Raw genomic sequence first — 27,773 nt, 5'->3', positions numbered from 1 at the left:
GTCTGGAGCCTTTCTTCTGCACCCAAACCCCTCTGCATCTATACAGCCAATGGGATGAAATGTGTCATGAAGTGGACTTTGACCAGCCATTAAGGTCCGTGATGGCTTTGGGACACTAGTACACACACTCTCTCACACTGGCCTACCTCACAGGGTTGTGGTGAAGACAGAATGTGGTAACTCGGGTGTCTGTCAAATTTTTAAACATAGTCTTTACCACCTCAACTTTCTGTGAACTTTCCAAGCGCAGTTCATGGCTGCTGCCAGAGCACAGCAGATTTCATTGATCTTACAGACATCGCTCCGTGCTTCTCGTTTACTTTTGTTCCTGTCAGCCTGCACTTTGCTGCAGTTCAAAAGCAGCATTAGTCATCATCCTCATCACCAGCAGCAGCAGCGTTGCAAAGGAACTCTGCAAATTCTGCTGATTTGAGGCTGGACTGTCGTGAACAGACACCTCCCTCTTCTCTGTGCTCACAGACAGGGTTGAAGTCCAGGGCAGTGGTGTGTGTGTGTGTGAGAGAGAGAGAGAGAGCAGAACCTCCATTTGCCAAGAGCTAGCTGCCCATCCGCCCTCTAGAATTGGCAAGCCAGATAAGATCCCCGTAAAAGTGACAGATCAAAGTAGCTAATTCATCAGACTCTCCAGGAGATTGGCAAGAGGGGCTTAGAGCAGCGCCAGCGCCAGCATTTGTGGGCATCCATCATGCAGATGAGTCTAAACAGGCAGTGGGGGAACTTTTCCCGCCCGAGGGCCACATTCCCTTCTGAACGACCTTTCAAGGGCCGCATGCCAGTGGTGAATGGGATCAGAGACAAAAGCAGGCAGAGAAAGTCCCCGGAAGCAGTACGGTTTCAGGAGTGCGCAGCCTTCCCTACAGGGTGGCATATTACCAAGGCCCACCCCTGAAGTCCTGCACATTTCCTCTTTGCACAATAGGTTCGTTTCTTCACATGCCAACACACGACTCTCTCTATCCCTAATCTGGGAATAGAAGGACACATCCCAGCCCAGCAGAAGCACTTGGAGTGCAAAGTGGGGGCCAGTGAGGGGTACTGCCTGGGCAGAAATACAAGGGCCAGGGAAAGGGGCCTGGAGGGCCACATTCACTCCTGAGGTTCTTCACCCCTGGTCTAAACAGTCAATGGATGATCTTGCAGAGAATATAATGCAATACCTTTAGGAGCGTGGTCACTTAACATTGAATGCCTCCTGTGCTCCTTTGGGACCTCATACCAGGGTCAGTATCAACATGTGGCTTCCTTGGGCAGTTGCCCCAGCACCTTGCAAGTCTCCACACTCCATCCCACCAATAACAGCACCAGGGCACCAGGTTTCTATTATTATTATTATTATTATTATTATTATTATTATTATTATTATTATTATTATTCAGCAAGGCACTCCAAGCAGTAACTAACAGCTGGACTTCCCTGCCATTTTGACTTGCTCCCATTCCCGCCAACGCAGCCGTGCTCTCGATTTCAGAAGCCCACGTCGTGTTGAAATCCATCACAAGTCGATTTCCTTTTTCATCTTGCTCCTTCTTTTCTGAGGGCATGTGCTCACCTCCATATTTAGAATGAGGGTGTCTAAATAGTCTTGTGATGAAAAGCAGCTTTCCGTGCCCCTGTTAAGGGTCTTCAAACCCCGTAATTATATTTACATCGTTAGAGTTCAAGTAACGACCTCCCTACCCATCTCTTTATCCCTTGCAGTTTATTGAGAGCCTTCAGAATGCCTCATTCCATGAACAATGGCACTTATCCCCAATCAGAATCACCTTCCTACCTCAATTGGCTGGTCCACAGCGGCTACCCAGTGTGCTATCAGGCCCTGGACTGTTTAAGCCAATGATCTGCCTGGACATGTGGAGGAATGCAAAAGAGGCGCATTGGATTTCAAGTCTTTATTATTTCACATTTCTAGAGACCAGGAGGGAAGGGACCAGACTCTCGTTTTCACCAGGCAGTTAGTTAAAAATAGTTGACAACCCTTCTGATTGACTGGATGTTTGCACAGGCAGCTTGCCATTCATTGCAGCTGCTATAGTCACCTCTCTCGACCACATACATCTGGCCACGATAGTTAGGTTCCTCATACAGCACCCATCTGAAACAGAAACAAAATGTTTTCTAGTCAAAACACTCCAAGCCACATTCAGAGATGGTTATGGCGCCATATTGGTTTCCTCCAAACAGTTGGCATTTGATGTTAAAAGTTGATCGCAGCTAAAATTCTAGTGGCTCCGAAGTGGAGAGATGGACTTGCTCCTTTTCTGAAGGATTGGTTAACCAAAGGTTTGGAAAGAGCAGTGATGAAGACATTAACCCCAACATATGTATGTCTGGGAGATGGCAGACAAAAAGCAGAAACTGTTTTTTAAAACAACTGATCACCACTTATTCACCTTATAAATACAGTTTTAACAAATGCGTTATCTTTCCCCCGATGTGAATCAGTACGCACACCTCCCATTTGTTTAATGTTTATCTTGCACATATGTTTGTATTTAATGTGTTTATTTTAGATCTCTGTTGATTATTTAATTGTGTTTGGGTGTTTTGGAGATACTGAATTTGTAATATATTTTGTTATAAGTTCATTGACCTAGACATCTATCAAATTTACTCGCTCAGCCAACCCCCAAAGTTCTTAATATTGAGAATGTTAATATGAAAAGGCTGCAGAAAATATGCTTTAAGATACCCTCTTTTTCATCAATACATCTAATAAGAGACAAAGGACTTAGAGGCCAAGCCACATAATTTCTGGCCAGAAGTTCTATATGAGCACTGGGGTACATGCCCCACTACGTATGCCATGGGTGTCAAACACAAGGCCCGGGGGCCAAATCCGGCCCGCCAGACCTCGTCATGTGGCCCGCCGAGCGCCCCAGCCAGCAGGACCCAGCAGTGGGACCTTGCTGCTGAAACGCCGTGCCAACAAAGCTGGGGCCGGGGAAATGCTTTTTGCCCCTGGGTCCCTTCACGCTCTTTTCTGGCGCTGAATCAAGGCGGCGACCCCTCCTCCCTTTCTTTCTTCCTCTCTCTCGTTCTTATTCTTTCTTTCCCTCTCCTTCCTTCCTTCTTTATCTCTGTCTTCTCTCCCTCTTTCTTTTTCTTTCATTCTTTATTCCTTCTTTCCTACTCTTCTTTCTTTCACCTCTTTCCTTCCTCTCTCCCTCCTGCTCCCTCTTTTCTTTCTTTATTCCTTCCTTCCTTCCTTTCTTCCTTCCATCCTTCCCAACTTTCTTCCTCTCCCTCATTCTTATTCTTTCTTTCCCTCTACTTCCTTCCTTCTTTCTCCCTTTCCGTCTTCTCTCCCTCTTTCTTTTTCTTTCCTTCTTTATTCCCTTCCTTATTTCCTACTCTTCTTTCTCTCCCCTCTTTCCTTCCTTCCTTCCTTCCTCTCTCCCTCCCACTCCCCCTTCCTTCCTTCCTTCCTCCCCTCCCCTCCCTCTCCCTCTCCTCAGAAACATAGGATGCTGCTTTATACTTCTGGCCCTTAAACCCTGGAACCAGGAGAGCAGCTTCAGTGAGTCAACCTCAGCCAGTCCCTTTGGTGAAGGGTGGTGGCTCACTGGCAGAACATCTGTCCTGCATGCAGAAGGACCCCAGCATCTCCAGGTACTAGTAGCTCTGCAAAGGTCCTGCATGAAACCCTAGCGAGCCTCCACCACCCAGTGCAGTTACCAAAAATCATATTTCAATAAATTGTACAATAATTGTACCTTTGAATATCTACTTGCCATTATTCTGACTATGTTTCTGCTTTCAGAGCTAGTTATTACTTACATTATTACAAAAAACAGTAATAATTGAATGCAGTGACAATAATTTATGAGAATAAAGAGTGGACACGTAGTCCTACAGATACAACCGGCCCTTTGAGGGTGACCAAACTGCTGATGCGGCCCCCGATGAATTTGAGTTTGACACCCCTGACGTATGCCCTATTCTAGTTGTGCAGAAGAACCCATTGATCAATGCAGGTGGTTGTCTCAGCACCAAGGATAGCGCCTAGTGAGCAACTTGCTCTAACAAAGGCTGGAAGCGAAGCTAACCCTTTTGAGCCTCTGCCTGCTGCCCATCTCTCCTAGGCCAGCCCTCTGACCTACAGACGGGCACTTCTGTGCTCCCTGCCCTGCCCACCTGGTGCACCTCCTGTGCCGCTGGACTTTCAGAGTACTGTGGGAGGCACTTGGTTCCTCAGGCCCAAAGGAAAGCACCCGTGAGGGTTTGCCTCTGGTTTTATAGACCACGGATGTTGTGGAATCTGGCAATGTGGACTCCTGCCTGCCAGCCTCAGGTTCAATGGTTCCTTGACTGCCTGCTGAATTCTGGGGTCAAGACTATCGTTTCCACCCATCCTGTATAATATGGGACCGTCCTGTATTTCCATGTAATACAAATGTGAATAAATCCTATTTCATAAAGCTACGACAGCCTCCACTGTGTTTTGATTCCTGGGTGAGCACATGGAACCCCCTGGAATCTTGCCATGGCTTGGCAGAGGTTGGAGATGGTGCCCAACTTTTGTAACAATACAGTCATACCTTGGTTGTTGAACGCCCTGGAACTCGGATGTTTTGGCTTCTGAACGCCGCAAACCCAGAAGTGAGTGTTCTGGTTTGCAAGAATTCTTTTGCAGCCCCAACGTCTGACAGTGCTTCCGCAGCTTCTGATTGGCTGCAAGAGCTTCCTGCTGCCAATTAGAAGCTGCGATTTGGTTTTTGAATGTTTTGGAAGTCGAATGGACTTCTGGAACGAATTCTGTTTGATTTCCAAAGTATGACTGTATATCTGTCAACGGAGGATAACACTTCATGCATCTGATGTGGTGGACTTTATTTCATGAAAGCTGATACTGTAATAAATCTGTTACTTCTTTAAGGTGCCACAGGACTTTCACCTGCATGGCTGTTAGGGATTTAGGAAGCTGCCTTGCTCCAGGCTAGACTCTTCCTCCATCCAATCCAGGGGTTGGTAAGTTGCGGAGATCCTCTGTGGGCTGGGCCGGCACAGCGCGACGCCGGAAATTGCTTCTGCGCATGTCCGCGGTGTCAGAAATCACTTCTGCGCATGCCCGGACACCAAAAAACATGCATGCACAGAAGCGATTTCTGGCATCTGGGCATGCACAGAAGTGATTTCCAGAGCTGCGGAAGAGAGTCCCTAGCGCAGCACGCGGGGACTCACCGAGCGGGCGGCTCAGTTCGGGGGCGGCTCGTGGGCTGGTTAAATGGCCTCTGTGGGTCACTTCTGGCCCATGGGCCTTAGGTTGCCGACCCCTGATCTAATCCACTATTGCTTCTCTTGTCTATCAGCTCTCCAGGGTTTCAAGCAGAGGGTCCTTTAAAATAAAACAAATAACAACAGCCTTGCAGTTGCCAAGCCTTGAAGAAAAGACTCCTCCCTGGCCACAGAGGACATCTGGCAAGCACTTTGGGCATTTCAGCCAGAGAGCCCAGAACAGTTGTCGCCATCCTGCTTCCCCACCTAGCTGCAGGAACTACCATCACCCCAATAGAGACTGTGTCCCGTAGCATCTGTCAGAGCACCAGGTTGGGGAAGGTTGCCTTTGAGGTTCTGCTTTTTTGCCCTCCTAAGAGATGTTCCCTTGGCACGGAAGCACGAAGCAGCATGAACCAGAACTCCAGCTGTGCCTCACACAAGCCAAGCACTCTCTGGCTTGGACAGAGGGCTCCAGCTCTCTCCCAGGCACGCACATCCAAGTCATGCCTTCTGATTGTGTTTGTTTGTCCAAAGGAAGCTCATGGTACCATGAGGTCAGAGAGATAGTGGGGGAGGAGAGAGAACGAGCCAATGACATCATAACACAACAACTCCATCACTTGTGAAAGGGCGAGACACAAACGATGATTTTTGTTTTTCCCCCCACCCCCTCAAGAGAACATTTGTCCCTGGTCAGAGCAATGATGGAAATACAACCCTGCGTGATTGCCGGTTTTCAGGGGAAATGTTTTTGGGACAGAGGGAGGGGCAGCAAGACTGTCGGCCTCTCCAGTTGGCGCTTCGACCAAAGGATCAGAAAGCAAGAATGCGAGAAGGAACTATAGTGGGAAGGCTATAATTGGTGTTAATCTTTTCCAGAATAAAGAGGCTTGTTAAGCTGATCCTCTCGTGCCACATGCAGTCCCCCCCCCCTCAGATGAGCATTTATGACAGAACTGCTGGATTGGATATTGCAAACTGCAATTATTTATTATTACTACAGTAAGGACTCCACACATAGACCCAAGCCCAGGGTTGGTGGAATGTCAGGGGAGTAGAGAGCTGGGTTTTGGTCTCTTTTAAAAGGGATACCCTGTAGATATGGGGGGGGGAATCAATAAATCAATAACTGTACATGGCTTTTTTGAAGAAAGCAATTGGAAGCTGCCTTATAGTGACACAGACAATCGGTCTATCTGGCTATCTGGTTGTTTATGCTGATTTTGAACTGATCAGCAGTGCTTGCCATAGCTGCCAAGTCTCCCGTATTCCCCGGGAAATTCCCCAGGAAATTTCCCAGCTGTTCCTAGCTGAAAAAAACGGATTTTTTGTTTTTCCCGGTTTATTCTGGCGCGGCGGCCATTTTGAAACTGGGTGGAGCATGCTCAGAAGTGACTTTTGATGCTGCTCTGCCCAGTTCCAAAACGGCTGCAGTGCGACTTCTGGCACGGCGGCCATTTTGGAACTGGGCAAAGCAGCATCAAAAGTCACTTCTGAGCATTCTCCGCCCAGTTCCAAAATGGCGGCAGCGCTACTTCCGGTCTGCTACTTCCGGCCCGGTCCCTTATTTCCCGGACAGCAACTTGGCAGGTATGGTGCTTGCAAACCCCATTTTTCGACCAGCCACATCTTTTCCTGTCCCACATCTGACATCAGGTGTAGAGGAAGTGGATATCAAGTCCTAGACCCAACCCTGGAACATACAAGAGAGATGAGAAACCCACTTAGAAGTAGGTTTAGTCTGTATGGTGGGAGACTGAAGAAGTGTAGGGATTGGTAAAAGCTACAGAAAGCAACAGGGGCCCATGTCTGCGGGTGGCTATTCTGGCATGGAGCTGCAGAGTCAGAGCAGTCATCATCTATATCAGGGTGGTGAGCTCCCCATCTCTCTCCAGATGTGGATGGACCAGCTCCCATCATTGCTGACCTTTAGCTATGCTGGCTGTCAGGAGCTGATGGGAAATGGAGTCCAGCAGCACCAGGGCAAAGCATTTCTTGGAGGATGGATCTGCTGCCCCTGTGGATTCTGCCACCTGAGGCAGTCGCCTCATTTTGCCACAAGGGTGGGCCAGCCCTGACTGCAACAAATCTTGCTTCCCCTGTAGGTTTCCAGAGGAGACCCAAAGTCCAGTACAAAGCAAGACCTCTCTCTCTCTCTCTCTCTCTCTCTCTCTCTCTCTCTCTCTCTCTCTCTCTCTTAGCTCATATACACAACTCTCATCTATCAGGCAGGTGAGGTGGGTAGGGAAAGGCCTGCTCATTTGTTTCTATGGCAACAGAGCTCACCATTTCAAGATGCAGATGGTGGGTAATTAACTGGCCAGTCGAAGGAACTGGCATTGACAAACCTTGACAAAGGAACTGGTTTGGCAAGTTTCCTCTTATGTATGTATTCTATCCTCGCAGATGCAGAGTTGCGGGTTCAGAAGGGATCCAGTTTCATCCAGACTGACCAAACTAGCAAGTACATTAATAGCAATCTGAATTATACAAGTGCTAGTGGGTACATAGCGAAAATGGCACCGTACATGCACACACATCGACACAGAGAGATGAGGTTAGCAACATGCTCAAGGGAACACTGAGAGGCAAATGGCTCACCCAAAAAAAGAAAGCAGCAAGATGGGGGCTGAGTATGCTCAGTGAGCAGGGAATAGGAAAATGGCGGCAGCTGGAAGATGAACGGAATGGAGTGCTCTGAAGAGGGCTAAAAGGAGGACTCCATGCTGCAACCCTTTATTGCAGGTTACCCTTGTATTATTTTGACATCCGTTAGCTACTTACGCTCCATCCCCATAGACTTTGATGGCGTTGATCCAGTTTTTGGCCCAGCCTTGCCTATGCAGGCAAGAGCAATCTTCGGTGAACTCCTGGCTGCGCCCACTAAAATGCCTGCCCTCAAACACTTCGATCCGGTAATGCTCACCATGCTGTTGACAAAGGCAGGCCAAAATTAGCTTCATGAAACAGCAGCGGCAAAACCCAGAGACACCTCACTTTTTCCAAATTTGCACCAAAGAGCTTGGTGTTGCAAAATATGAATAAAAATGTATTTAGAAAAAATAACATTTGCACCCTTCTCTTCTTCTAAGGAGCTCCAGGCAACACAGAGAGGTGTTTTTTTTTTCAATTTGACCCACCAGTGAAAGACAGAAATGTGCCCCAGGCCGGCCAGTGAATTCTGTAGCCAGCAAAAAGCCACAGGTGGAAAATGGGTTCAGCATCAGCACTCGCCGGCCAGCGACTGTTTCATCACTTTAATATTTTATTTTGTCTACTGATTTAAAAATTGGTATTCCACTTTTTGAAATCATAGCAAGATCTCAAGGAGGTGGTTAGCAGCCGACATTAAAATATATATCAATAAAAATGTATTAAAATGTTTGTTTAAACAAGCAACACTTTGTCCCCCCTCCCCCATACTATATACAAAATTTGCCACTGATTTGTGTCCTAAATACAGAAGTAGTGCAGTGTAGTGGTTAGAGTGTCAGGTTGGGATAGGACAATGTTTACAATTTATTACACACCCTTTACCTTTGGGTCCCAGGGTAGGCCACGACAATTAAAACATAACATTGATATTAAAAAAAAAAGTTTAAAGCAACTTTAAAATTCAGAAATAAGGCGGGTTCTAAAATATGCATATCCAGTGTCAAAAGCCAAGATAAAGAAATGTGTCTTCAGCTAGGGAGACTCAGGTTCAAAACGGTTCTGAGCCATGAACCTCCCTAGGGAATTGTTTCCCTCAGAGTAGCCTACTTTGCAGGATTGTTGTGAGAATCAAATGGAGGTGGGAGAGAAGGACCCAACACTTTACAATAGGAGCAACATGCCTGTAAAGATGTGGTCATGCTAAGTTCTCCAAGCAGTTAGTACTTTTCTTATTATTACTGTTTTCAGTGAGTAATTTAATGCCAGACTATGAAAGTGTTCAAACTTCAGCTGGGATGGGGGAAAGGGGTTGTTCTTGTGACTGCCCTAAAGATTCACAGCATAAAACACACACACACACACACACACACACACACACACACAGAGAGAGAGAGAGAGAGAGAGAGAGAGAGAGAGAGAGAGAGAGAGAGAGAGAGATTCAGACCATCCTCAAGTGCCCTTTAGCATAAAACCTGCACCGGAAGAAATACAAACCACGAAACGACCACGCACAAGGTCAAGAAAACAAGGCCACAAGAATGCCACTTTTGACATTTGCAAGAGAACCAGACATCCATACATGGGAAATGAATTAAGAACCCCACGAGGAACGGAACTATGAGGAGGAAATTCCAAAACACACATCTATTTGAGACTGTTTCCCTTAAAACAAACAAACAAAACAATAATCACATTTTCCTTGTTCCTAGTCAAGTCTGTGGTTATTTATTCAGGATAGTTGTGACTTTATTAAGAAAGGAAAAGAAAGAAAGAAAAACACAAGCACACAAGCTTTGGCTTCCAGTATCCTGTCTATGCAATTCTTGGAAGGTGAATTGAGGTAAATCGCTTTGGGAATCTCCCTCTCCTCCCGCCGGTAGTTTTGTTAGGTATTTGTGAGGGAGTCTGCAGACAGGTATAATAGTCTTTTTAGAAAAAAAGAAAAAGAACCAACAGACAGAGGATATAATATATTTATAAATGGAATCATGTATGAGAAGACTTGGCTGAAGAAGAGGAAAGCTTGTGGCATTATTTTGGCTGTGGAATCTCAGATATACCTGAAACATCTGATGGCGGTCCAAAAAAAAAGCAAAGAAGGGGTTCTCTCCTGTTCCCCATCTTGTACATAAAGGTAAAGGGACCCCTGACCATTAGGTCCAGTCGTGACCGACTCTGGGGTTGTACGCTCATCTCGCATTATTGGCCGAGGGAGCCGGCGTATAGCTTCCAGGTCATGTGGCCAGCATGACAAAGCCGCTTCTGGCAAACCAGAGCAGCACATGGAAACGCCGTTTACCTTCCCGCTGTAGCGGTTCCTATTTATCTACTTGCATTTTGACGTGCTTTCGAACTGCTAGGTTGGCAGGAGCTGGGACCAAGCAACGGGAGCTCACCCCGTCACAGGGATTCGAACTGCCGACCTTCTGATCAGCAAGCCCTAGGCTCAGTGGTTTAACCACAGCGCCACCTGGGTCCACATAGAGATGCACAAATACACACATACAGTGGTGCCTCGCTTAACGAATGCCCTGCTTAACTAGACGAATGCGTTTTACGAAAAATTCGTCTAGCGAATCACGGTTTCCCATAGGAATGCATTGAAATTCAATTAATTCGTTCCTATGGGCAAAAAAAAAATTCAAAAAAAAAAAATTCAATGCATTCCTATGGGATTCGCTAGATGAATTTTTCGTTATAAGAAAAGACCTGTGGAACGAATTAAATTCATCTAGCGAGGCACCACTGTACACACACCTTCCACTGCAATGCAAATTTAGGCTGGAGACGGGAAATACCGTGTTTCTCACATTTTAAGACACCGTCTTATAACTTTTTTCCCTCAAAAAAACACTGGGTGGCTTATTTTCAGGGAATGTCTTGTTTTTATTACGTCAGGAGCAGTGCCCCTCTTGCTCCCTGGCTCCCTGCGGGGCAGGATTCTTGACTGAAAGAAAAGGACGGGCAACAGCCACCACCAAACTCCGTGAGAGGGAGTCTGAGGGAAGGGAAGTGTGTGCGTCCCTGGCCCAGCCCTCTCTCCCCGGCCCTGGGATGTTCGTGAGGGAGGGAGGGAGGGAGCTCCTCCGAAGGGCTGCTCTCTCTCTCTCTCTCCTCCCAGGTGGGGACTCACTTAATAGCAATCTGCTACACTGGAGCTTCTTAAATTTAAACCAGTACAGTATAATGGAATCTATCTGTGTGATGCAGTACGTATAGCAAATAAGGATCTCTACCAGCCAGCCCAAGACTTAAGAGCGAAAGTTCCAACAATGTAGCACTTTGTAGCACTGATAGCAAAGAGGCTACCGGCTGATAAGAGATACTGTAGAAAACAAGGCAGTTGAGCAGCAATTAAAATGGTAAATGGTAGCAATTGTAGCAATTGAGCCAGCAGGAAAGCGGGGTGAGATAATCTGCTGGTCCTAACTGCTTCTCTTACCCACAAAATGTTAACTTTTAGCAGCTCCTAAACAGCGAGAAGCCACCGGCAGCGATCCCGGTACCAGTAAAAATCCTTAAAGGGGCAGCTCTACAGACAAGCAATAGAAAGAAAAAGAATCCTCACTTTTTAAAAGGTTTTTAAAAGGGGGGAAGGTGGGGGGAAGCGAGAGGTGGGCTCTGTGTGTGTGTGTGTGTGTGTGTGTGTGTGTGTGAGAGAGAGAGAGAGAGAGAGAGAGACACGCAGGGGAGAGAGAGAGAGAGAGAGAGAGACGCGCACACAGAGTCTCTCCCTAAAGGGGAAGGCAGCGTCTTCAATCGCCCCTCTTTTCTTCCTCCTGTTTCATCTCCTCCCCACCGCAAATGCCACTTTTCTCCTCTTCACTCACACAGCCTAGCTAAAAAAAAAAAAATCGAACGGGAGGGGAAATCACGAGTCTGCAGCAACCAGCAGCTATGGCTCTTCGGTGCATTTTTACAAGCTTTTAAAAGAAATACGTGTCTTTGGAGCGACAGCAAAATGGGGAGAGATTTTTAGGGGGGGGGGAGTTTGCTGGCGGGAGGGGGGAAGGGTCTATCACTATGTCTTATTTTCGGGTTATGGCTTATATCGCACAATTGCTTAGAAATCCTGCTATGTCTTATATTATGCCTACGTCTTAAAAAAGGAGAAACACGGTAGTACTGTAGTTAAAAATTGCTGAAGGTACTTTGAGGGAGAGCTCCATTCCTGTGGTGTGTATGTGTCTTATTGTATTAAAAATATGTTTTCTGCTTTTCAGCTAGTAAGTTTGCAGAATACCTTACAAAAAAAGGGCAGCAGGAGGGCTAACGAATTAACAAGCACAATCCAGTACATGTCTAAAAGAAGTCCCATTGAGTTCTATTGGTTGTTTCCAACTTAGAGTAGAGCCACTTAATAGACATAATATAGACCTGCCCATTAAGTACAATGGGTCTACTCTTGAGTATGCATCACCACCCACAGCTATTGCCAGGAGATTGAAGTAGGACATATCTAGTGGATCTTAATGATTGGGTGGGGTATGTTATTCCTTCAGATACTTGGGTTCCAGGTTATTCAGGGCTTTATGCACCACCAATATTATTAAGTTTATTCGAGCCTGGCAATGCACAGGCAGCTGGTGTGGGGACTTGCGAACCAACTGGAGTTTGAAGAAGACAACAGAGGCTTAGACAATAGAAAATAGTTGCCTTGCCACTCCTCCTCAGGTGACAGCTTAGAATTGATGAGCAGCCCCAAGCAATGAACTTGGTCCTTCAACCACCAACCCACAGAACCACCATCTCATTGGGCTTCAGCTTCAATTTATTGGACCTCAACCATCCCAACACTGGTCAAGTACTTAAACAGCATCTCCTGATTGAGGTGAGATAGACCACTCTGTGATCGTCAGATGTAGGGCATCATCATCATCATCACTGAAGAGTGGGCTGTTACCAACACTGATTGGGCCTTGCTCAAAATCCCTGGATGACTTCCCCCAATAACTTCATAAAGATCTTAAAACAGCAACCGGAAACTCAATGGAACCCCGGGGGACCTCACAGTCCAGAAGCCATGAGGTTAAGCAAGGGACTCAGGTTCCTACAGGTATGAACAGAACCACTGGGAGACAGAGGCACCAGCCCCTAACCCAGATTGGATGCCAAGGTCCAGGAGATACGTTCTTGTTCTTTGTCTTGCTTGATCACATGATGGCACAAAGACCTGGGCTATGAAGGCAAGAGTTTAATCCCCTGGAACAGACAAGCCTGCCCAGGCATGTGGAATGTTTTAAATAATAGTAGTAGTTGTTTACTATTTTTACTGATAATTTTGTTTTATACTTTGTAAACTACTTTGAGGTTTTTCTTCTATCAAGCGGTGCATAATTTTTATGAAAAGTAATAAATTATGACCATTCTGGCAAGTTGTTAAAACATACAATGATGCTGAAAACATTCCAAACATCTTCCCAAAGGGCAAGAGTGAGATACCTGGAAATAGAGACTCCCTGTGATAAACAGCACCTGTTCAGTCACTCATCGACAAAAAAAAAGGAGCACTAACCATCCCAACTGGCTTGCAGGATCCCATTCGGTCATTGTGCCCGTTCCAGCGGTGGAAGCCGGGATATTCGCCATGCTCCAGGATGTACTGCTGGCCTCGGAAGTCTGCGAGGCTGAAACAGATCCAGGCTCCGCTCTGCACACAGATGGAATTGACTCTGTTCATGAAGCCTCGCTCCTGGAAGTTGTCGCAGGGCCCGCTAACCTCCAGCTTCCGGCCTGTGAAGCATTTGCCTTCATAGAAAGTTATCTGGAGGAAAGAGGACGTTCCAAGCATTGAGCTACGGCCGTTGCGCGGCCCCCACGACCCACCGGTATTCCAAGCAAATGGAATCCGCTGCCAGACGGATTTAATTTTGCATTCAACGAGAGAGTTCATTGAAAGCTGGAAGTATTCTTTTAATGAGACATTACAGCTTACAACACTGTGTGTGGCTAACAATGCAGCCCCTCGAGGTTTTCTTTTATAAACACCATTTTTTTAAATTGTGTATTTAGATTAAGACACACTTCATTGTATTTCCCAATCCTCTTTATCCTCTTGCTTTCATATGCTTTTCCTTCTCTGGAGTTGCCAGATTACTTGTTTTTAAGGAACACCCCTTAATCTCAGACCACCCCAGCTGTGTAGCCCCATCCTGCAAGGCAACACAGCCCCACAATGTTTTGGAAAGCGTAGCTCCATTAAGCCATCCTGTCTCCTGTTGGCATCCAAAGCTTTTATTTTTCCAGCTCATCTCCTCCTCCCTTTTTTTAAAAAAAGCCTCTGATCTCGTACATAGGCAAAGTTACAAAAAGGAACACGTTACTTACTTTTCCTGAATACTGAGACATGTTTCATTGGCAACTGCTAACACAGAGGCGGACTCCCAAATGGGATTTTCAGAGCCACGGGAACCTCTACTATATATCAGCAGCAGGGAGACCAGGTTGGGTTTGTAAGGCCTGCCAAACAATGCACACTGGGGATGGTTCATGCTTAGCTGGCAAGAACGGCATACCTCTCTCTCTGCTGATATGGGAGTTTTAATTTAATCCATACAATTTAACAAAAGAATCACTCATTGGGGGATTTGAGCAATGAGCATTGAACATTTACAGTTCCTTTTAGAGAGGAGCTTTATTTATTAGACTAGGTAACAAGCCGATTTTCATCTGCTTTTCCTTTTAACACAGCACATGTAAGCCTCTCCTCCTGGAGCCCATAGAGTGAGTCTTCAGAAGATGCCTTGGAAATTAGGAATGTGCCCTATACCCTATTGGTCTGTCTAGTCCGGTATTATCTGTTTTAACTGGAAGTTATCTAAAGCTTCAAGTCTCTTTTTCCTCTTCCTTCCCCGCCCCCTTTTCCTTGTGTCTCTCTTTTTTTAAGATTATAGCAGGGACTGCCTTGTTTTAATCGTATCATGGCTGTCAAGTTTTCCCTTTTCTCGTGAGGAAGCCTATTCAGCATAAGGGAATTTCCCTTAAAAAAGGGGAGAACTAGACAGCTATGATTGTATACGAGCCTTTTTAGCTGGATTCTCAGATACAAATGTACTAAATACGAGTAAAGGAGCCCAAGATCCTGGAGATGAAGCATACTGTATGTAAAGTGTATGAACATAGAAAGTTGCCTTATTATTATTATTATTATTTGCATACTGCCCTTCATCCAAAGGTCACAGGGCAGTTCACAACATAAAAACACTAATACAGAAAATACACAAAACACAGGCCTGAAGGATGTTTAGAATTACATCTGAACCAGACTGCAGCAACAGCCAACATACAAACGCAGACTTGCCCTTCTTTAGGGGAAATGGGACCTTCGACTCTCAACTAGAGGCTTCCAACAAGTGTTTCCAAAAAGCAAATTCCTCTGTGGCTCTGCAGAGGCTAGATGTGTTGTGCTCACATTTTCCTCACAGAAAACAAGCCCCTATGGTGTATTAAAGCACAGAATGGCTATGTTCAGAGAAGCACCTTCTTGCTACCATATTATGCTGTCCTGCTTCATCAGAAGACCTCATTAAACAATGCTGGAACCAATTTCATGTTAAGCCAAGCCCTGAAAATACACTTCTATTGCCAAGCTTCAAAATAATTTCCACATTGCATATGTACACCCCCCCAAAAAAATTCTATATTGCTTATAAACGCCCTGCAGTACTAGAGTTAATTCCTATATGAACCAGCAGATATAGAATGAGATCAAACTGGCTCAGCGAGTGCTATTTTTGTACCAGCACGCAATTTATTAGCAGGAACATTTTATACATTCAAAGCACTCTAGAGACAAAACTAATTAAATCATATTACCCCTGGGGAAGGAGCTAATGATAACCATTCCTTTTTCACAGTTGGGGAAATTGGGCCAATGGGAGGTCCCAAGCCTCAAGAGGGAATTAATGGCAATGGCAGACTTGAAACCTAGCCCTCCAATGCTTGCACTAGGCCCCCAGGTGCCAGACTTCCATTGCTTGGATCTTGGCAAAGCTTGCTGGATGGAGAAATACAATGCACCATGCTGCGTGCTTCCATTGTGAGCTCGTTATTTTTCCGGTATTACCATTTTGTCTTCACAACCAACCCTTCAGGTACAAGAAGGCTGAAGCTGTGATTGGCCCAAGGTCACCAACAGGACGCATGACGAAGCAAGGATTTGTGCTCATTCATCCAATCCAAAACTACCGACTGTAGAACCCTTGTTCTCATATCAGAACTGAACCATGCAATTTGAAAAGGGGAACCCCTAGCATGTTTCAATGTACGCCCAATATGAAATGTGGGCAGCTGACGGAAAGGTTTATGATTGGCTACTGTGGAGTATCACTCACTGAGGATCAACTGTGGGAGAGGGCTATTGACCTCACGTCCTACTTGTGACCTTCCCAAATGCATTTGGAAACAGAATGCTGGACAAGACATGCCTCTCCTCTGACCAGCAGGGTCCTCAAGTTCTTGTGGCCTTTGCTTTCATTATTAGATTAGCACACCCTAAAATTCATGCAATGGTCAAGACACTTTTCAGAATAGCATACAGAGCAGCAACCCAACTGAAGTATCCCAGCCTGTTGAGATGCTGAAAATTTGTCTGTTACTAAACATCAGCTTGGCCAGCTTTCCAATTTTTGTGTACCATTTTTGGATGACGAGTAGTGCTGTGACATCTTAAATGTTTAATAGAGTCATACCTTGGGTTACAAACGCTTCAGGTTGTGCGTTTTCGGGTTGCGCACTGCGCCGAACCCGGAAGTACCGGAATGGGTTAATTCCAGGTTTTGGCGATCACGCATGCGCAGAAGCAGCAAATTGCGCTTTGCACATGCGCAAAGCACCGAATCGCAACCTGCGTGTGTGCAGACTGATTGCAAACGTGCCTCCTGCACGGATCACGTTTGCAACCTGAGCGTCCACTGTAGTTTATTGTGGAATGAAAGCTTTAGGCCCACATCAAATGAGTGAAGAGGATGAAACTGGATCATACTGGCAGGAAAGTGAGGAAATATACTGGCAGCGGGGGGAGAACCTCGTTCACAAGATTGAGTTTAAAAAGATAATATGCATTCAGTTCACCCGTTACTGGAGCAGTAAATATACCACAATTATGGCCAGGGGGAGGTAATATACTGCTCAAAGCGCAAGAACAAGCCATAATTCTTCTTCAAAACCTGGAAAGTACAACCAAATATGTTAAATTAAAAAACTGCAGTCTTTTCCTGTAACTGACCTTTGAAATTGTTCAGTTTAAGCATTCCATCATACAGGTGGCATACTGGACTAGGTATTTTTCAGAAACGGCATTAAAAAAATGTAAAGAACCTGTTAAGCAGAGGGCACACAAAGGTCTGCAGCTATTTTATTTACAAGTATACATTTAACACAAAGAAACACCGATATTCAAGCCTAGTTAATAGTAGTGTAACAATATGCATTATCTGGATGATTATTCTAACCCAACTACATTGAAAAATTAATGCCAGTAAAATTCTTGGTCATAATATTAAGAAATACAATATATAAATTGAAAATATGATTGCTTAAAATTTGAAAATGGAAGTGAAGCCTTTTTTTTTGCACAGGAGTCAGAGTTTAACATAATCTGAAGGAAAAGTCTCCAACTGACTTTATATTGTTCAGGTTAACAGAAGAAGAAAAAGCGTAGTTTCGCTGTGAGGGGGAACAGGCAGTTTGCTTCTTAAGGTAGAACATATTCTCAGTGTTCAGCCTTCGGTGGGCAATCACATCACCGAGCATGAAGACTTCCCTTGTGAAGATGCCCCGTCAATTTTCTCTGCCTCCAAAATTATCCTTCTGAAGACGTCAACAGCAGTCTGGAAAGAAGGCAGAGGGGCTATTAAGAGTCTCAAGCAGTAGAATGCACAGCAGCCGCTGTAACTGTTTTAGAATAGTGAACAAGGATGAGAAGAGGAAAGGTGACAACATGCTGTAGCTCAGCATTGCTAGCATGCCTGAGATGGATATGCATGTGACACGATGCAATAAAAGCAACACAAAAAATCAGGATTGCCTTATTTCCCCACCCAACTCTCATTGCTGAACTCTGACCTGCTAGCCTTCCTTTTTCTTGCAATATGCAAGTGATGCTCAACATGTGAACTGCCTCTTGAGCCAAAATCGCTCAGAATGGGCCTTGTGTACCTTGCACAGTGCATGGGAAGATCACTGCAGACCACCATGCTGCTGAAGTTTCAAGCCAAAGTGTAAATTGGTTGGCTTTCCAAAGTGTAACGAAGACCTCTTTGTTAGGCCTGGCATGAGACCAGTGAAATATACAGCGGTACCTCGGTTTAAGTACACAATTGGTTCCAGAAGTCTGTACTTAACCTGAAGCGTACTTAACCTGAAGCGAACTTTCCCACTGAAAGTAATGGAAAGTGGATTAATCCGTTCCAGACGGGTCCGCGGAGTACTTAAACTGAAGCGTACTTAACCTGAAGCGAACTTTCCCGTTGAAAGTAATGAAAAGTGGATTATTCCGTTCCAGACGGGTCCGCGGAGTACTTAAACTGAAAGTACTCAAACCGAAGAGTACTTAAACCAAGGTATGACTGTAATAGTAATTTGGTTTCATACCTACTTGTGTTGCACTGTAAGTATTGTTACCTGCCCTGAGCATTGGGAGTGGACAGATTAGCTGTCTCATCTCAGAAGGCTACGAGGCTATTTCAGGGACATGAGCCTGAATTCATAACCCAATGTGAAGTGAGTTACAGAGCTGGAAGCTATGAAGGCCAGGGAAATGTTTCTGAGAAACTAGATGGCGATGTTAACAGATGCTAAGAGGCAGTTGACTCAAATAAGCTCCAGGAGCTGCATTTTGATTTGGAGGAAAATATGCTTTTCAGAAGGTACTTCCATTATTGAGCTAGAAGGTAGCACAGAAAGGCACCCCAATATTTAAGGAATGAATAGGAAGAACTGTCCCCTGAACAAAAATGTTGCCCTTCAGTATCTTTATTTAAAAAATTATAATCTCTTATCACCTAGTTGCTATTGATGTTTCATTTTTTTCATGTTAAAAGCTCTTTTCCTCTTGTACTGAAACTTGTTAAGAATTTTTGCCTGCAGAAGTAATAGTTGCAGGGAAAATATAGTAAAGAACGAAGAAGCGGAGGTTTTGGTAATGAGAATGCTGCAAATCATTTGTGTGAAACTATCTCGGCATTTCTGAGTTGGCACACTTGGAGAATCCAATGCTCGTCTTTCTATTTTTTTTCTGTTCATCAAGGGTCATTTGCCAACAAGGTACAATTCGGAACTGGGCTTCCTTCCAAATTTGTTCCAATGGATTCAAGCAGTCCCTTAAGCATCTTAAAAGTGCAATACGACAGTTAATTGAACATTGCCTCATATAATGTCAGATATGTACTGTATCTCATGTGACATTTAAAATCTAAAATCAAATGAAAAGGGTATTTGTCAGTACAACGTTTCCCAGGCACAAATTGTCCACAATTGGTCAATTAACGTAATATATTTCCTCTGCAATTAGATTTTTTCCAGAATCCCAAATAGCTTGCTCTACAGAAGTTTCACCTCTACATGCTGTTTCTTTACTCCTGAAGGTAGACAGGAATGCAATTTTATTGAAACATTCAGATACCCTCCCCGATATTCTAAAACAGCAATTCAGCTCCCATTTTTCCTTGTGAATATATGATGTGCTGCTTTAACTCAAGTTCAAGTCTAAAACTGCCAGTGCTCTTTTTAGTGGATCCTTTCATGTTACAAAATTAAGGAGCTCTTAATCTGTGGTGGCAAAGCAAGAGTCCACCCTACCTCTGCATCTTAAGGATAAATTGATGCAGTCATGCAACAAAGTCTATGGAAAATACATGTTTTAACAAGGTTCCCAGTTTGCATCGCCCATAACTAATCTTGTTTTTTTTGTAGTTTCAAGTGGCTGCATTCATGTGACCGCATTAATCTTCTGATGACTGTAATAGTTACATGACAGTCTTGTTGCCTGAAGATTTCATCATATGGTGACATATCACAGTAATCTCCAGATTAGGAACAGTCAATGGGATGCAAACGCCCAAGTGATGAGTTTGCCACTATGCAAATGGTCATGAGCAAGCTGTAAAAGGTTGACTTGGGTAGCTCTTCTCTCATTTCCCTGGAAACACATTCATAATTAAGCAGCAATTCCTATTTCAACTTCAGCCCTTTAGAAGAAGAAAATTGGCTACCTGGTTTTCTTTAGCAGAAGATTCCAAGAAAGCTGCATTCCAGGATTCTGCTAAAGCTTTCCCTTCTTCATAGCTGATCACCCTGAAAAAAGGAGAGTTATTCATAGTAAGAGCCCTCTAAATTAAAGTTCCAACCATTTGACTGCTCGTCGTACTGTATTATATGTAAGATTTAGGAGAACTCGTCCAACAGATCCAGATAAGATATGTTTACAGTTTGGATTATCAATGTTTCATGGAGAAGGTTTCACATCAATTTTCAATTAGAGCAAGAAGCAGGCAACACCGAGTTTTGAAGGAAGGGGAGCTGAGTGTATTGTTAGAAGACACATAATGAAAGCCAAAGCTTAGTCACACAATAACATTAAAGCCCTGCTGATCACACAGGTTTGGAATCAACAACACAGGCACCATCTCTAACAGCAACTTCACAAGCATGTTGCGTATTATTTTGGGTACAGCCACTTTGAAAAATAACTAAGTTAAGGCTGTGCCCATTTACAGGCTAAGCAACGTCCCATGGATGAGGGTATTATCTGGACCATCTCTCTTCTAAGAGAAATTTTTTTAGTAGTGGCAGAAATATAATTATCCTGTCTATTAAAAACGTAGGAGAGCCTGCTGGATCAGGTCTAGGGCATACGTAGCCCAGCATCCTGTTCCCACAGTGGCCAACCTATGGGAAGCCAGCAAGCAGGATGTGAACACAAGAACACTCTCCCCCTCTGCTGGTTCCAGCAAGTGATATTCAGAAGCATAGGGCACCCAATTGTGATTGGCAGAGCATAGCCATAGTGATCACCATATTCTTCACTAATTTGTCCAGTTCTCTTTTAAAGCCATTCAGCCTGGTGGTCATCACTGCCTCCTCAGGCAATGAGTTCCACAGCTGAGCCACGAGCTGCTTGAAGGAGTATAACCATATTACCATAATTCTGAGTTTATGTGTCACCATAAATGTGTGATTATAACGGCAAGTGACTTTTTACCAATCAGCAAAGGGGACTAGTGAAGATTACGGGAATTCTATTGTTGTAGTGGACACAGTAGTCAAATTAAAAATCAACTTTGCCCCGGCAGTAGTAAGATCCACCAGAGGATCGGCGACAAATATCCAGGCAACAGGTTACCCTCAGGCAACTTTACCTGAACCTGACCTGGCCAAAATGCTACGTTTTAAAAACTAATTGCAACTCTAAAACCTGAAAGCAATACTAGTACCAACCCAAGTAGGATGACCTGAGCTCCTTGGAGGAATAGCAGGGCACAAGTGTGACAAATATAGCTCATTCTTGGCCTCCTACACAACTCCTCTGCAGATAAGTAGGTCAACAACTGACCAACATTCCAACCTTAGTTGAATTTATCAAATAAAAGCCAGGAATAGGAACTGGAATGAGGTAAGCTGTGGTATCTGAGGTGATGTATCAGAAGGAAAGGTAGTAAATTACAAAAACATTTCAAGGCATAGGACTACTATAGCTGTCTGCAGACCGTTATGGTCAGAGAAGCATATCCTTCTAGGTTCTACAGAGGTTAGACCCACTGAAATGAATAAATAAAGAATCAAGGTCAGTAACGTCTATTAATTTCAATGGGCCTACTAAGAGTATGACTGTATACAATGCATAACAACATTTTAAGCTTAGCAGGGTTGCCTTAACTCATCTCAAGAGAAATATTCCATACCGTTCCATGTGCAGGTCCTTTTTATTCCCAACCAACATAATGGGGATCCTATGGGATTAAAAACAACACAAATCACTTTCAGAGCAGAAGCTGATGTCTGCAGAGTAATAGGACAGCAAAATGAAACATGGAATGAAATGAGAGTGTTACTACTTACTGGACTTTTCCCACCATATCCAATAACTTGCCATGGATAACTTTAATCACTTCAAAACTGAAAAATAAAAGGATGACATCATACACGCCCTCCAACGTTGCACCCTCTGGCATTTCTACCCTGCCCACAAATAATTCTACAAAGATCAAAGCCACAAGCAAACACTACCTCATTTAACTACTGGGAATTCTATTTTCTGGAAAACCTAAGTGAAGCCCCGATGCCAATGGTATCTCATCATGTTTACACAATTAAAAAATGAGAAATTAAAACCTGCACCCTGGCTTATACATGGCAAGCGAGACATTACTTGAGCTGTGTATGAATTTGATTTCTTTTAAACAGCAAAAGGTGATAAAGTTGAGCATCAAACACCATAATTATTTTAAGTCACAAACTCAGGGTTAAAGAGGCTGTTTCCAAAACGTAACACGAACCCGATACTGTTATATACCAGGTCACTTCCAAAGCAGTTTATGTTCTGTGTAGGCTGGTTGCACAACCCTGGGAACGTGAGCTGTGCAAGCCTCACTGAAAGGAAGGGAGAATTGCACAACTGCAGTGGGAGTACATGCAGAAGTTTCCACCACAGTGTGACCTTGACCATGAAGGACAACTGGGTCAATGAGGTCAGGACTTCATTTTGGCACAGAAAGGTAAACAGAATTGGAGAAAGCCAGAACTGTCATTGTGACAGTTTGATTGCTCATGTAAATGGAAGACAATCCATAAAACACCAATGGCAGAATTCCAACACAGCACAGTACAATCTAAAAACAATTTGCTGACTGAAAAGGGAGATGCACAAGGTCCTGCGTTCACCCTGCTCCTTTCACCTCCCACCAGCAGGCCAAACTCATATCACCCTACGTTTTATGTATGGACTACAATATTTACATCACAAATTCCCCAGGCCCTTGCCCGCTATCTGCACCTAACACTGGGGGGAGGAAACTCCAGCAACTTAAGCCAACTACCCCACGGCTTTCACTTTCTCTACTCAGCTGGTCCGTGTGGTGCTTCAGGCACAGCCTGAACTTGCTGGTGTTTGCTTCACATTTCAGTGTAGACTGCGACATAAGACGACTCATGTTCCCTTCCTACCGCTTGCATTGCAAGGTGTTTAGGATTTGCAGAGCTCACCAGTACCAACACTTGCCAAGGCTTGGCCTTGTTCACCCCCATGAAACAACTTTACACATAAGGAGGAAATAAGAGAGATCACGTCTGAGACATGCGAGACATTAGAATGGAAATATATTTGCAACTCTCATGTTCCTCAAAAACAGAAGCGAAATTACTGCAGAGGTACAGCTTAAGCATACTCTCCAGTATTGACAGGTACCAGGAATTTACGAGAGAAGTAAATGCAGAACTTGTGCCAGTGTTTATTCTTTGTGTGTGAGAACACAGTTAACTCCAGGAAAACAAGGTAGGATCCAGAGGGTTGTAAGTGGCTCTACTACAGCCCTCATGTCCCATTCCAGCCACTCCTGAAGTTTTTGTGTTTTTTGGGGGGTGTATGTGTGTGTTGTTCTCTGGAACAACTTTCAATATAGCACAGTGGGGCCACAGCTGGAAGTGAAGGTTAGCAAATATCCTGGACAGAATACGGATGCAACACAGTGCCTTCTCAATCTACTTTAGGCTCCTGGAATGCAGTGCATAGTGATGAGCTGGCAAGAGGGTAATGGGCAAGTTAGGGAGCAGCTCAAGACCCAAGTGCTCTTCCCTCCTGTGTGGCTTATGGCCCGATCATGTGGGAGCAGAACACGTCCAATTCATGTCTGATAGCTTAAGGTGTAGAACAGCAGACCGGTGAATAAAATATTCTTAAAGGGCAAGAGATCGCAACAATGCTGAGACACATGACCATGCCCTTGGAGGCTTGCTATAATGGGTATGAAGTTCACAGAGGCCGCAGTCACAAGTGACACTAAAGCAAGCTGTGGGGCTCATTTCAAGCAAAACGTGTGTGTGTGTTTGTGCATAGATCTCACTTCGCTTCTCCCTTAATTGAGTAGGGAAGCAAACCATGACTGGGAAGTCAGGCCTTGCATTGCGGTTTGTTTGGAGAGAAGTACACCACAAGAACTCTGTTCAGAGGCAACTCCAAGCCAGCTGACTTGGGACTTCTTTAGCAGCTGAACTAAGGGAGGAGGTGAAGTGTTACGGTTAAAACTAACCACATGGCTTGGCATAGCATGTGGTCACCATGACCCTCCTTCTATTCATTATGGTGAGTCCCAAACAGCTGTTGTCTCCTAACAATATTTTCTTCAGTCTGCTGCTCTCAAAAGGAAGTTAGAAATCACCTTCACTTAAGTCTGTGCAAGAGGACAGTACCACAAGGTTTACAGAATATTAATTTGGAAACTTAAATTAAAACATCAACATTTTTATTAAGACTGCAAACAGGCTTAACAAGAAGCCTATTCTAAAATTCTCTATTAAAAAGAAAGAAAGAAAAGCAAATAAATTGCTATCCACCCTGCGGACAAGAACACACACATATGAGAAAGTGATAATTGAGCCCATCACAGAAAGCAGAGCTCAAAGAATGGAAATTTCCAAAGAAAAAGAATGCCTCAATACTGACTTCAAGAGCCAAGGTTACACAGTCCAATAAACTCTTGTCTTCTGCTATCCTGTACAAAGTGTCCACATACACTGCCCCAATAAGGAGATCTGTCTGAGCCCTCAGAGCATACTGCAAATGGATCAAGGTTGCACTCTCATTTTTCACAGGCTACCAGGCAGCTGAAGGTTGGTAATGCCACAAAGCAACATCGTGAGCGAACTCAACATGAAAGGCTCTATATCCCATTAGCAATCTTTTACCCACAGTAATAGGCTTTAGGTTATCAAGCACTAATGGCCTTGAAATGGTGCCAAGGTTTCTCTTTCAGGAAGGCAGAAGGGTTAATATCAAATGAGTGGAAGATTCAGCCTAGGGACAAATTCTCAGACCTCACTTTTGATACCCACTGAGTTGTGTGCAAGTTCAGTTCTAAGGCTTTGCAATATTCGTTTCAACAGATGAACACGAAGTTCTACTCAGGGTTTGCCCATTGAAATCTATCGACCCAAGTTAGTTTTGCCCATCAGTTTCAATGGATCTGTTCCTACGATACCAGAATGCTTGACACATGGCACATTAGTAGGTCAGAGTAGGTTGCAGCTTGGTTACCACAACTTTCGGTACCTACACACCAGGCATACTGGTGTGCATTTGCAGAGAAGGCAGCAAAACAATATTGGCAGGTACCACTGATGCACACTTGAGAACAAAATTAATTGTCTAAGAAAGTAAGTAAAATAAAACTATTATATGGCAAGATAGATTTTTGAGTAATTTTTATACATATTCAATAGTCAATGTATGTATATTTCTGAGCACAAAACCTACTTTGGCAGTTTTATGCTATTTATGAAAGAGCGTCAGTGGAATGTGCCACTTGGTAGCTGGCTTGGTGGCAAAGGCAGAGGAAAGAACCACAACTGCCTGAAATACTATTCTGTTTTTTTCTTCTCGGTCTTACAATTTTGCTTCATGAAGAGCAAATGGATGCTGCCCTTTTATAGTACTTCTCAATTTAGCTTGCACTTCATGGCTCCCAGAATGTCAGTGAGAGGCAATACTACTCTGAAAGCTAATAAATAAAAACTCAGTATGTTTTTATGGCACTCAACCCATGTCCTGCAAAATATTTTTTCGGATGTGTTTGCACCACATTTTCAATCGAAGTAGGGGGACTAAAGCAGCCAAAGTCTGAAACAGCTCAAAATTAAGAAACTGCCTTGATAGCAGGAATTGGAGGCATGACTTACCTTTTTATTGATGTGACTGAGTAAACAAGAATGTATCCATTAATGTCTATGGAGTACGTCTGAGGAAATATTGAGTATTCATCCTGTTGGAAGATAAAGCTGCACGTTAATGTTTTGCTGCCACACAAGCTCATTAGTAAGCTTGAAGAACTGAGTTAGGATTAAGCGCATTTAATCCTTGCATTGTTAAAATGCTGTGCATGAACGTACATGTACTGACTTCCTTTCACTGCTGTCTTGCATTCTAGTGAATTCTTTGCATAGCTGAAGGATTACAATTCCTCTACAAAGGTCTACAGGAGCAGTGCCACTGCTGAAAATGGAAGGCACCAAACAGGAAAGCTGACATTTCACCGGCATGATGCACTCATGCACTCACTATGCATTTACAAGAGCGGCACTGAATGTGAGAACTGGTAACTTACAATTACTAAACAGCCCTATGGGAAGCTGTGCATCAACTTTGACACAGTGTGTCAAGACAAGAGAATTTTGACATTTAAACCTATCAGTATTATATCTGTTAGGAAATTGGACATCTACTTAAATAACTTAGAACATGCTCAATACTATTGCTCAATACTGTTTAAGATGCCAAATGATCTTTCGACTATGAAGTAATGCAAATAGTAGGTTATCAACAAAGCACTGATCAAATTCCATTTTAGCTTCCACAGATGTGAGCACTAGATCGATCTCTCATTGCTCCTTCAGAATTTAAGGTAACTTTGACTTTATACTCCCACTGGCATCAGCTTGCTTGAAAGAAGGAACTTTCTTAATGACAATGCAAGCAGACAAATTCAAAACAAGGTTCTGTTTAAAGATTTTTATTTTACTAACTGAAATACAACTGTAAGTACACAAAAGTAAACACAATTTCCCTCTTCTTTCCTGTGACTTTAGGATGTTCGCAGAGGGAAAGTTTCCCATTCCCTTCTCCCTCCTTGAACCACCTATGCTCCCACAAGTGTCTGCCTGGAGGGTCAGGAATTCCTACTGCACAATGTGAAATGAGGTCCAGAGAGGCTGCTAGGGAAGAGGGGAAATGGGAATTTTCCTCCCATGAACTTGATTATGCTAAAATGATGAAATTGATGTCTAGGGTTGCCATATTTTGAAGAGCAAAAAAAGAGGACACATTTGCCTAGGGCAGGGAGAAGGGGGTGCGGGAGCGGAATAGCACTGGAGCATGCCATGGGTGGGGCATGTGCTGGAGCAACATCAGAGGGCACTGGGAAGGGACGTGGCAAAATTTGTGCATGCAAAATGGGTGTGTGTGATACACACGTCTAATTTCTACTTGAAAATAATTAAAAGGGCCATAACCTTCTCTCCTAAGTCCTTTAAGCCACCGTACCAATTTTAGGATACCAACACTGGAAATACTATCAGGGAAACAAACATCACTTACTTGGCCAGCTGTGTCAACTACTTGAAGATGATATTCCTGCCCATTTACTGTAATCAGCTTTGTGAATGCTGGACAAATGAGAAAAAGGGCAGTTCAGTGCTTCACAGGAAAAGTCTATCACTTCAGTTCAAACTGGCCATTTTACTCTTTAGGAGACTAAAAATAACCTGGGTTTCATTGGCCAAATTTTCACATCACAGTTAACTATTCTTAATGGATTAAAAAGTATGCGATCTATGGCTTACCATTATGTCTGAACCAGAGGCTGTGGTTGGTTTCACCCAAACACAAATCATGATTTGTAAGTCAAAAACAAACCTTGACTTATAGATCATTGTTTGAGTGAAATACACCATGACCTCCAGTCTTAGATTAAGGCTGTGAAACTTATTCCATACACATATATTCAGTGCTTTTTTCCCTAGAAAAATAGGTGTCAGTACTCACCATGAAGTTGTTACAGTGAGCATCACACTTTTTAACCAAAAAAGAAAAAAAAGAGGGGGGGGCAAGAGAGGTGCTAGTACTGTGTACCCTTGAGTACGTCCTGAAGAAAAGCACTGTACTGTATGTATTT

General features: G+C 44.0%; 2 protein-coding genes across 2 annotated transcripts in view; both read right to left on the bottom strand.

Moving 5' to 3' along the window:
• Positions 1-1,895: 1,895 nt before the first annotated feature.
• Positions 1,896-14,799, bottom strand: CRYGN (crystallin gamma N). The gene is made up of 3 exons (XM_035129157.3): positions 13,409-14,799; positions 8,023-8,168; positions 1,896-2,113 (listed from the first exon to the last, which is right to left on the bottom strand). Exons 1-3 carry the CDS (start codon positions 13,784-13,786, stop codon positions 1,978-1,980), a joined length of 660 nt encoding a protein of 219 aa, XP_034985048.1. The 5' UTR covers positions 13,787-14,799; the 3' UTR covers positions 1,896-1,977.
• A 2,433-nt stretch (positions 14,800-17,232) lies between these two features.
• Positions 17,233-27,773, bottom strand: part of RHEB (Ras homolog, mTORC1 binding) — a 31,346-nt gene continuing 20,805 nt past the window's right edge. The window contains exons 3-8 of the mRNA XM_035129158.3: positions 27,197-27,264; positions 25,783-25,865; positions 21,952-22,008; positions 21,795-21,842; positions 20,106-20,187; positions 17,233-17,723 (exon numbers count right to left, since the gene is read on the bottom strand). Coding sequence (XP_034985049.1) covers positions 17,631-17,723; positions 20,106-20,187; positions 21,795-21,842; positions 21,952-22,008; positions 25,783-25,865; positions 27,197-27,264 — 431 coding nt within the window. The 3' untranslated portion in view covers positions 17,233-17,630. The remainder of the gene's footprint in view (positions 17,724-20,105; positions 20,188-21,794; positions 21,843-21,951; positions 22,009-25,782; positions 25,866-27,196; positions 27,265-27,773) is intronic.

The sequence above is a fragment of the Zootoca vivipara genome, chromosome 11 (genome assembly GCF_965207765.1).
Source record: "Zootoca vivipara chromosome 11, rZooViv2.hap1.1, whole genome shotgun sequence".
Taxonomy (NCBI): domain Eukaryota; kingdom Metazoa; phylum Chordata; class Lepidosauria; order Squamata; family Lacertidae; genus Zootoca; species Zootoca vivipara.
Note: the sequence above shows the minus strand (reverse complement) of the source record. Positions and strands in the feature narration are given on the sequence as shown.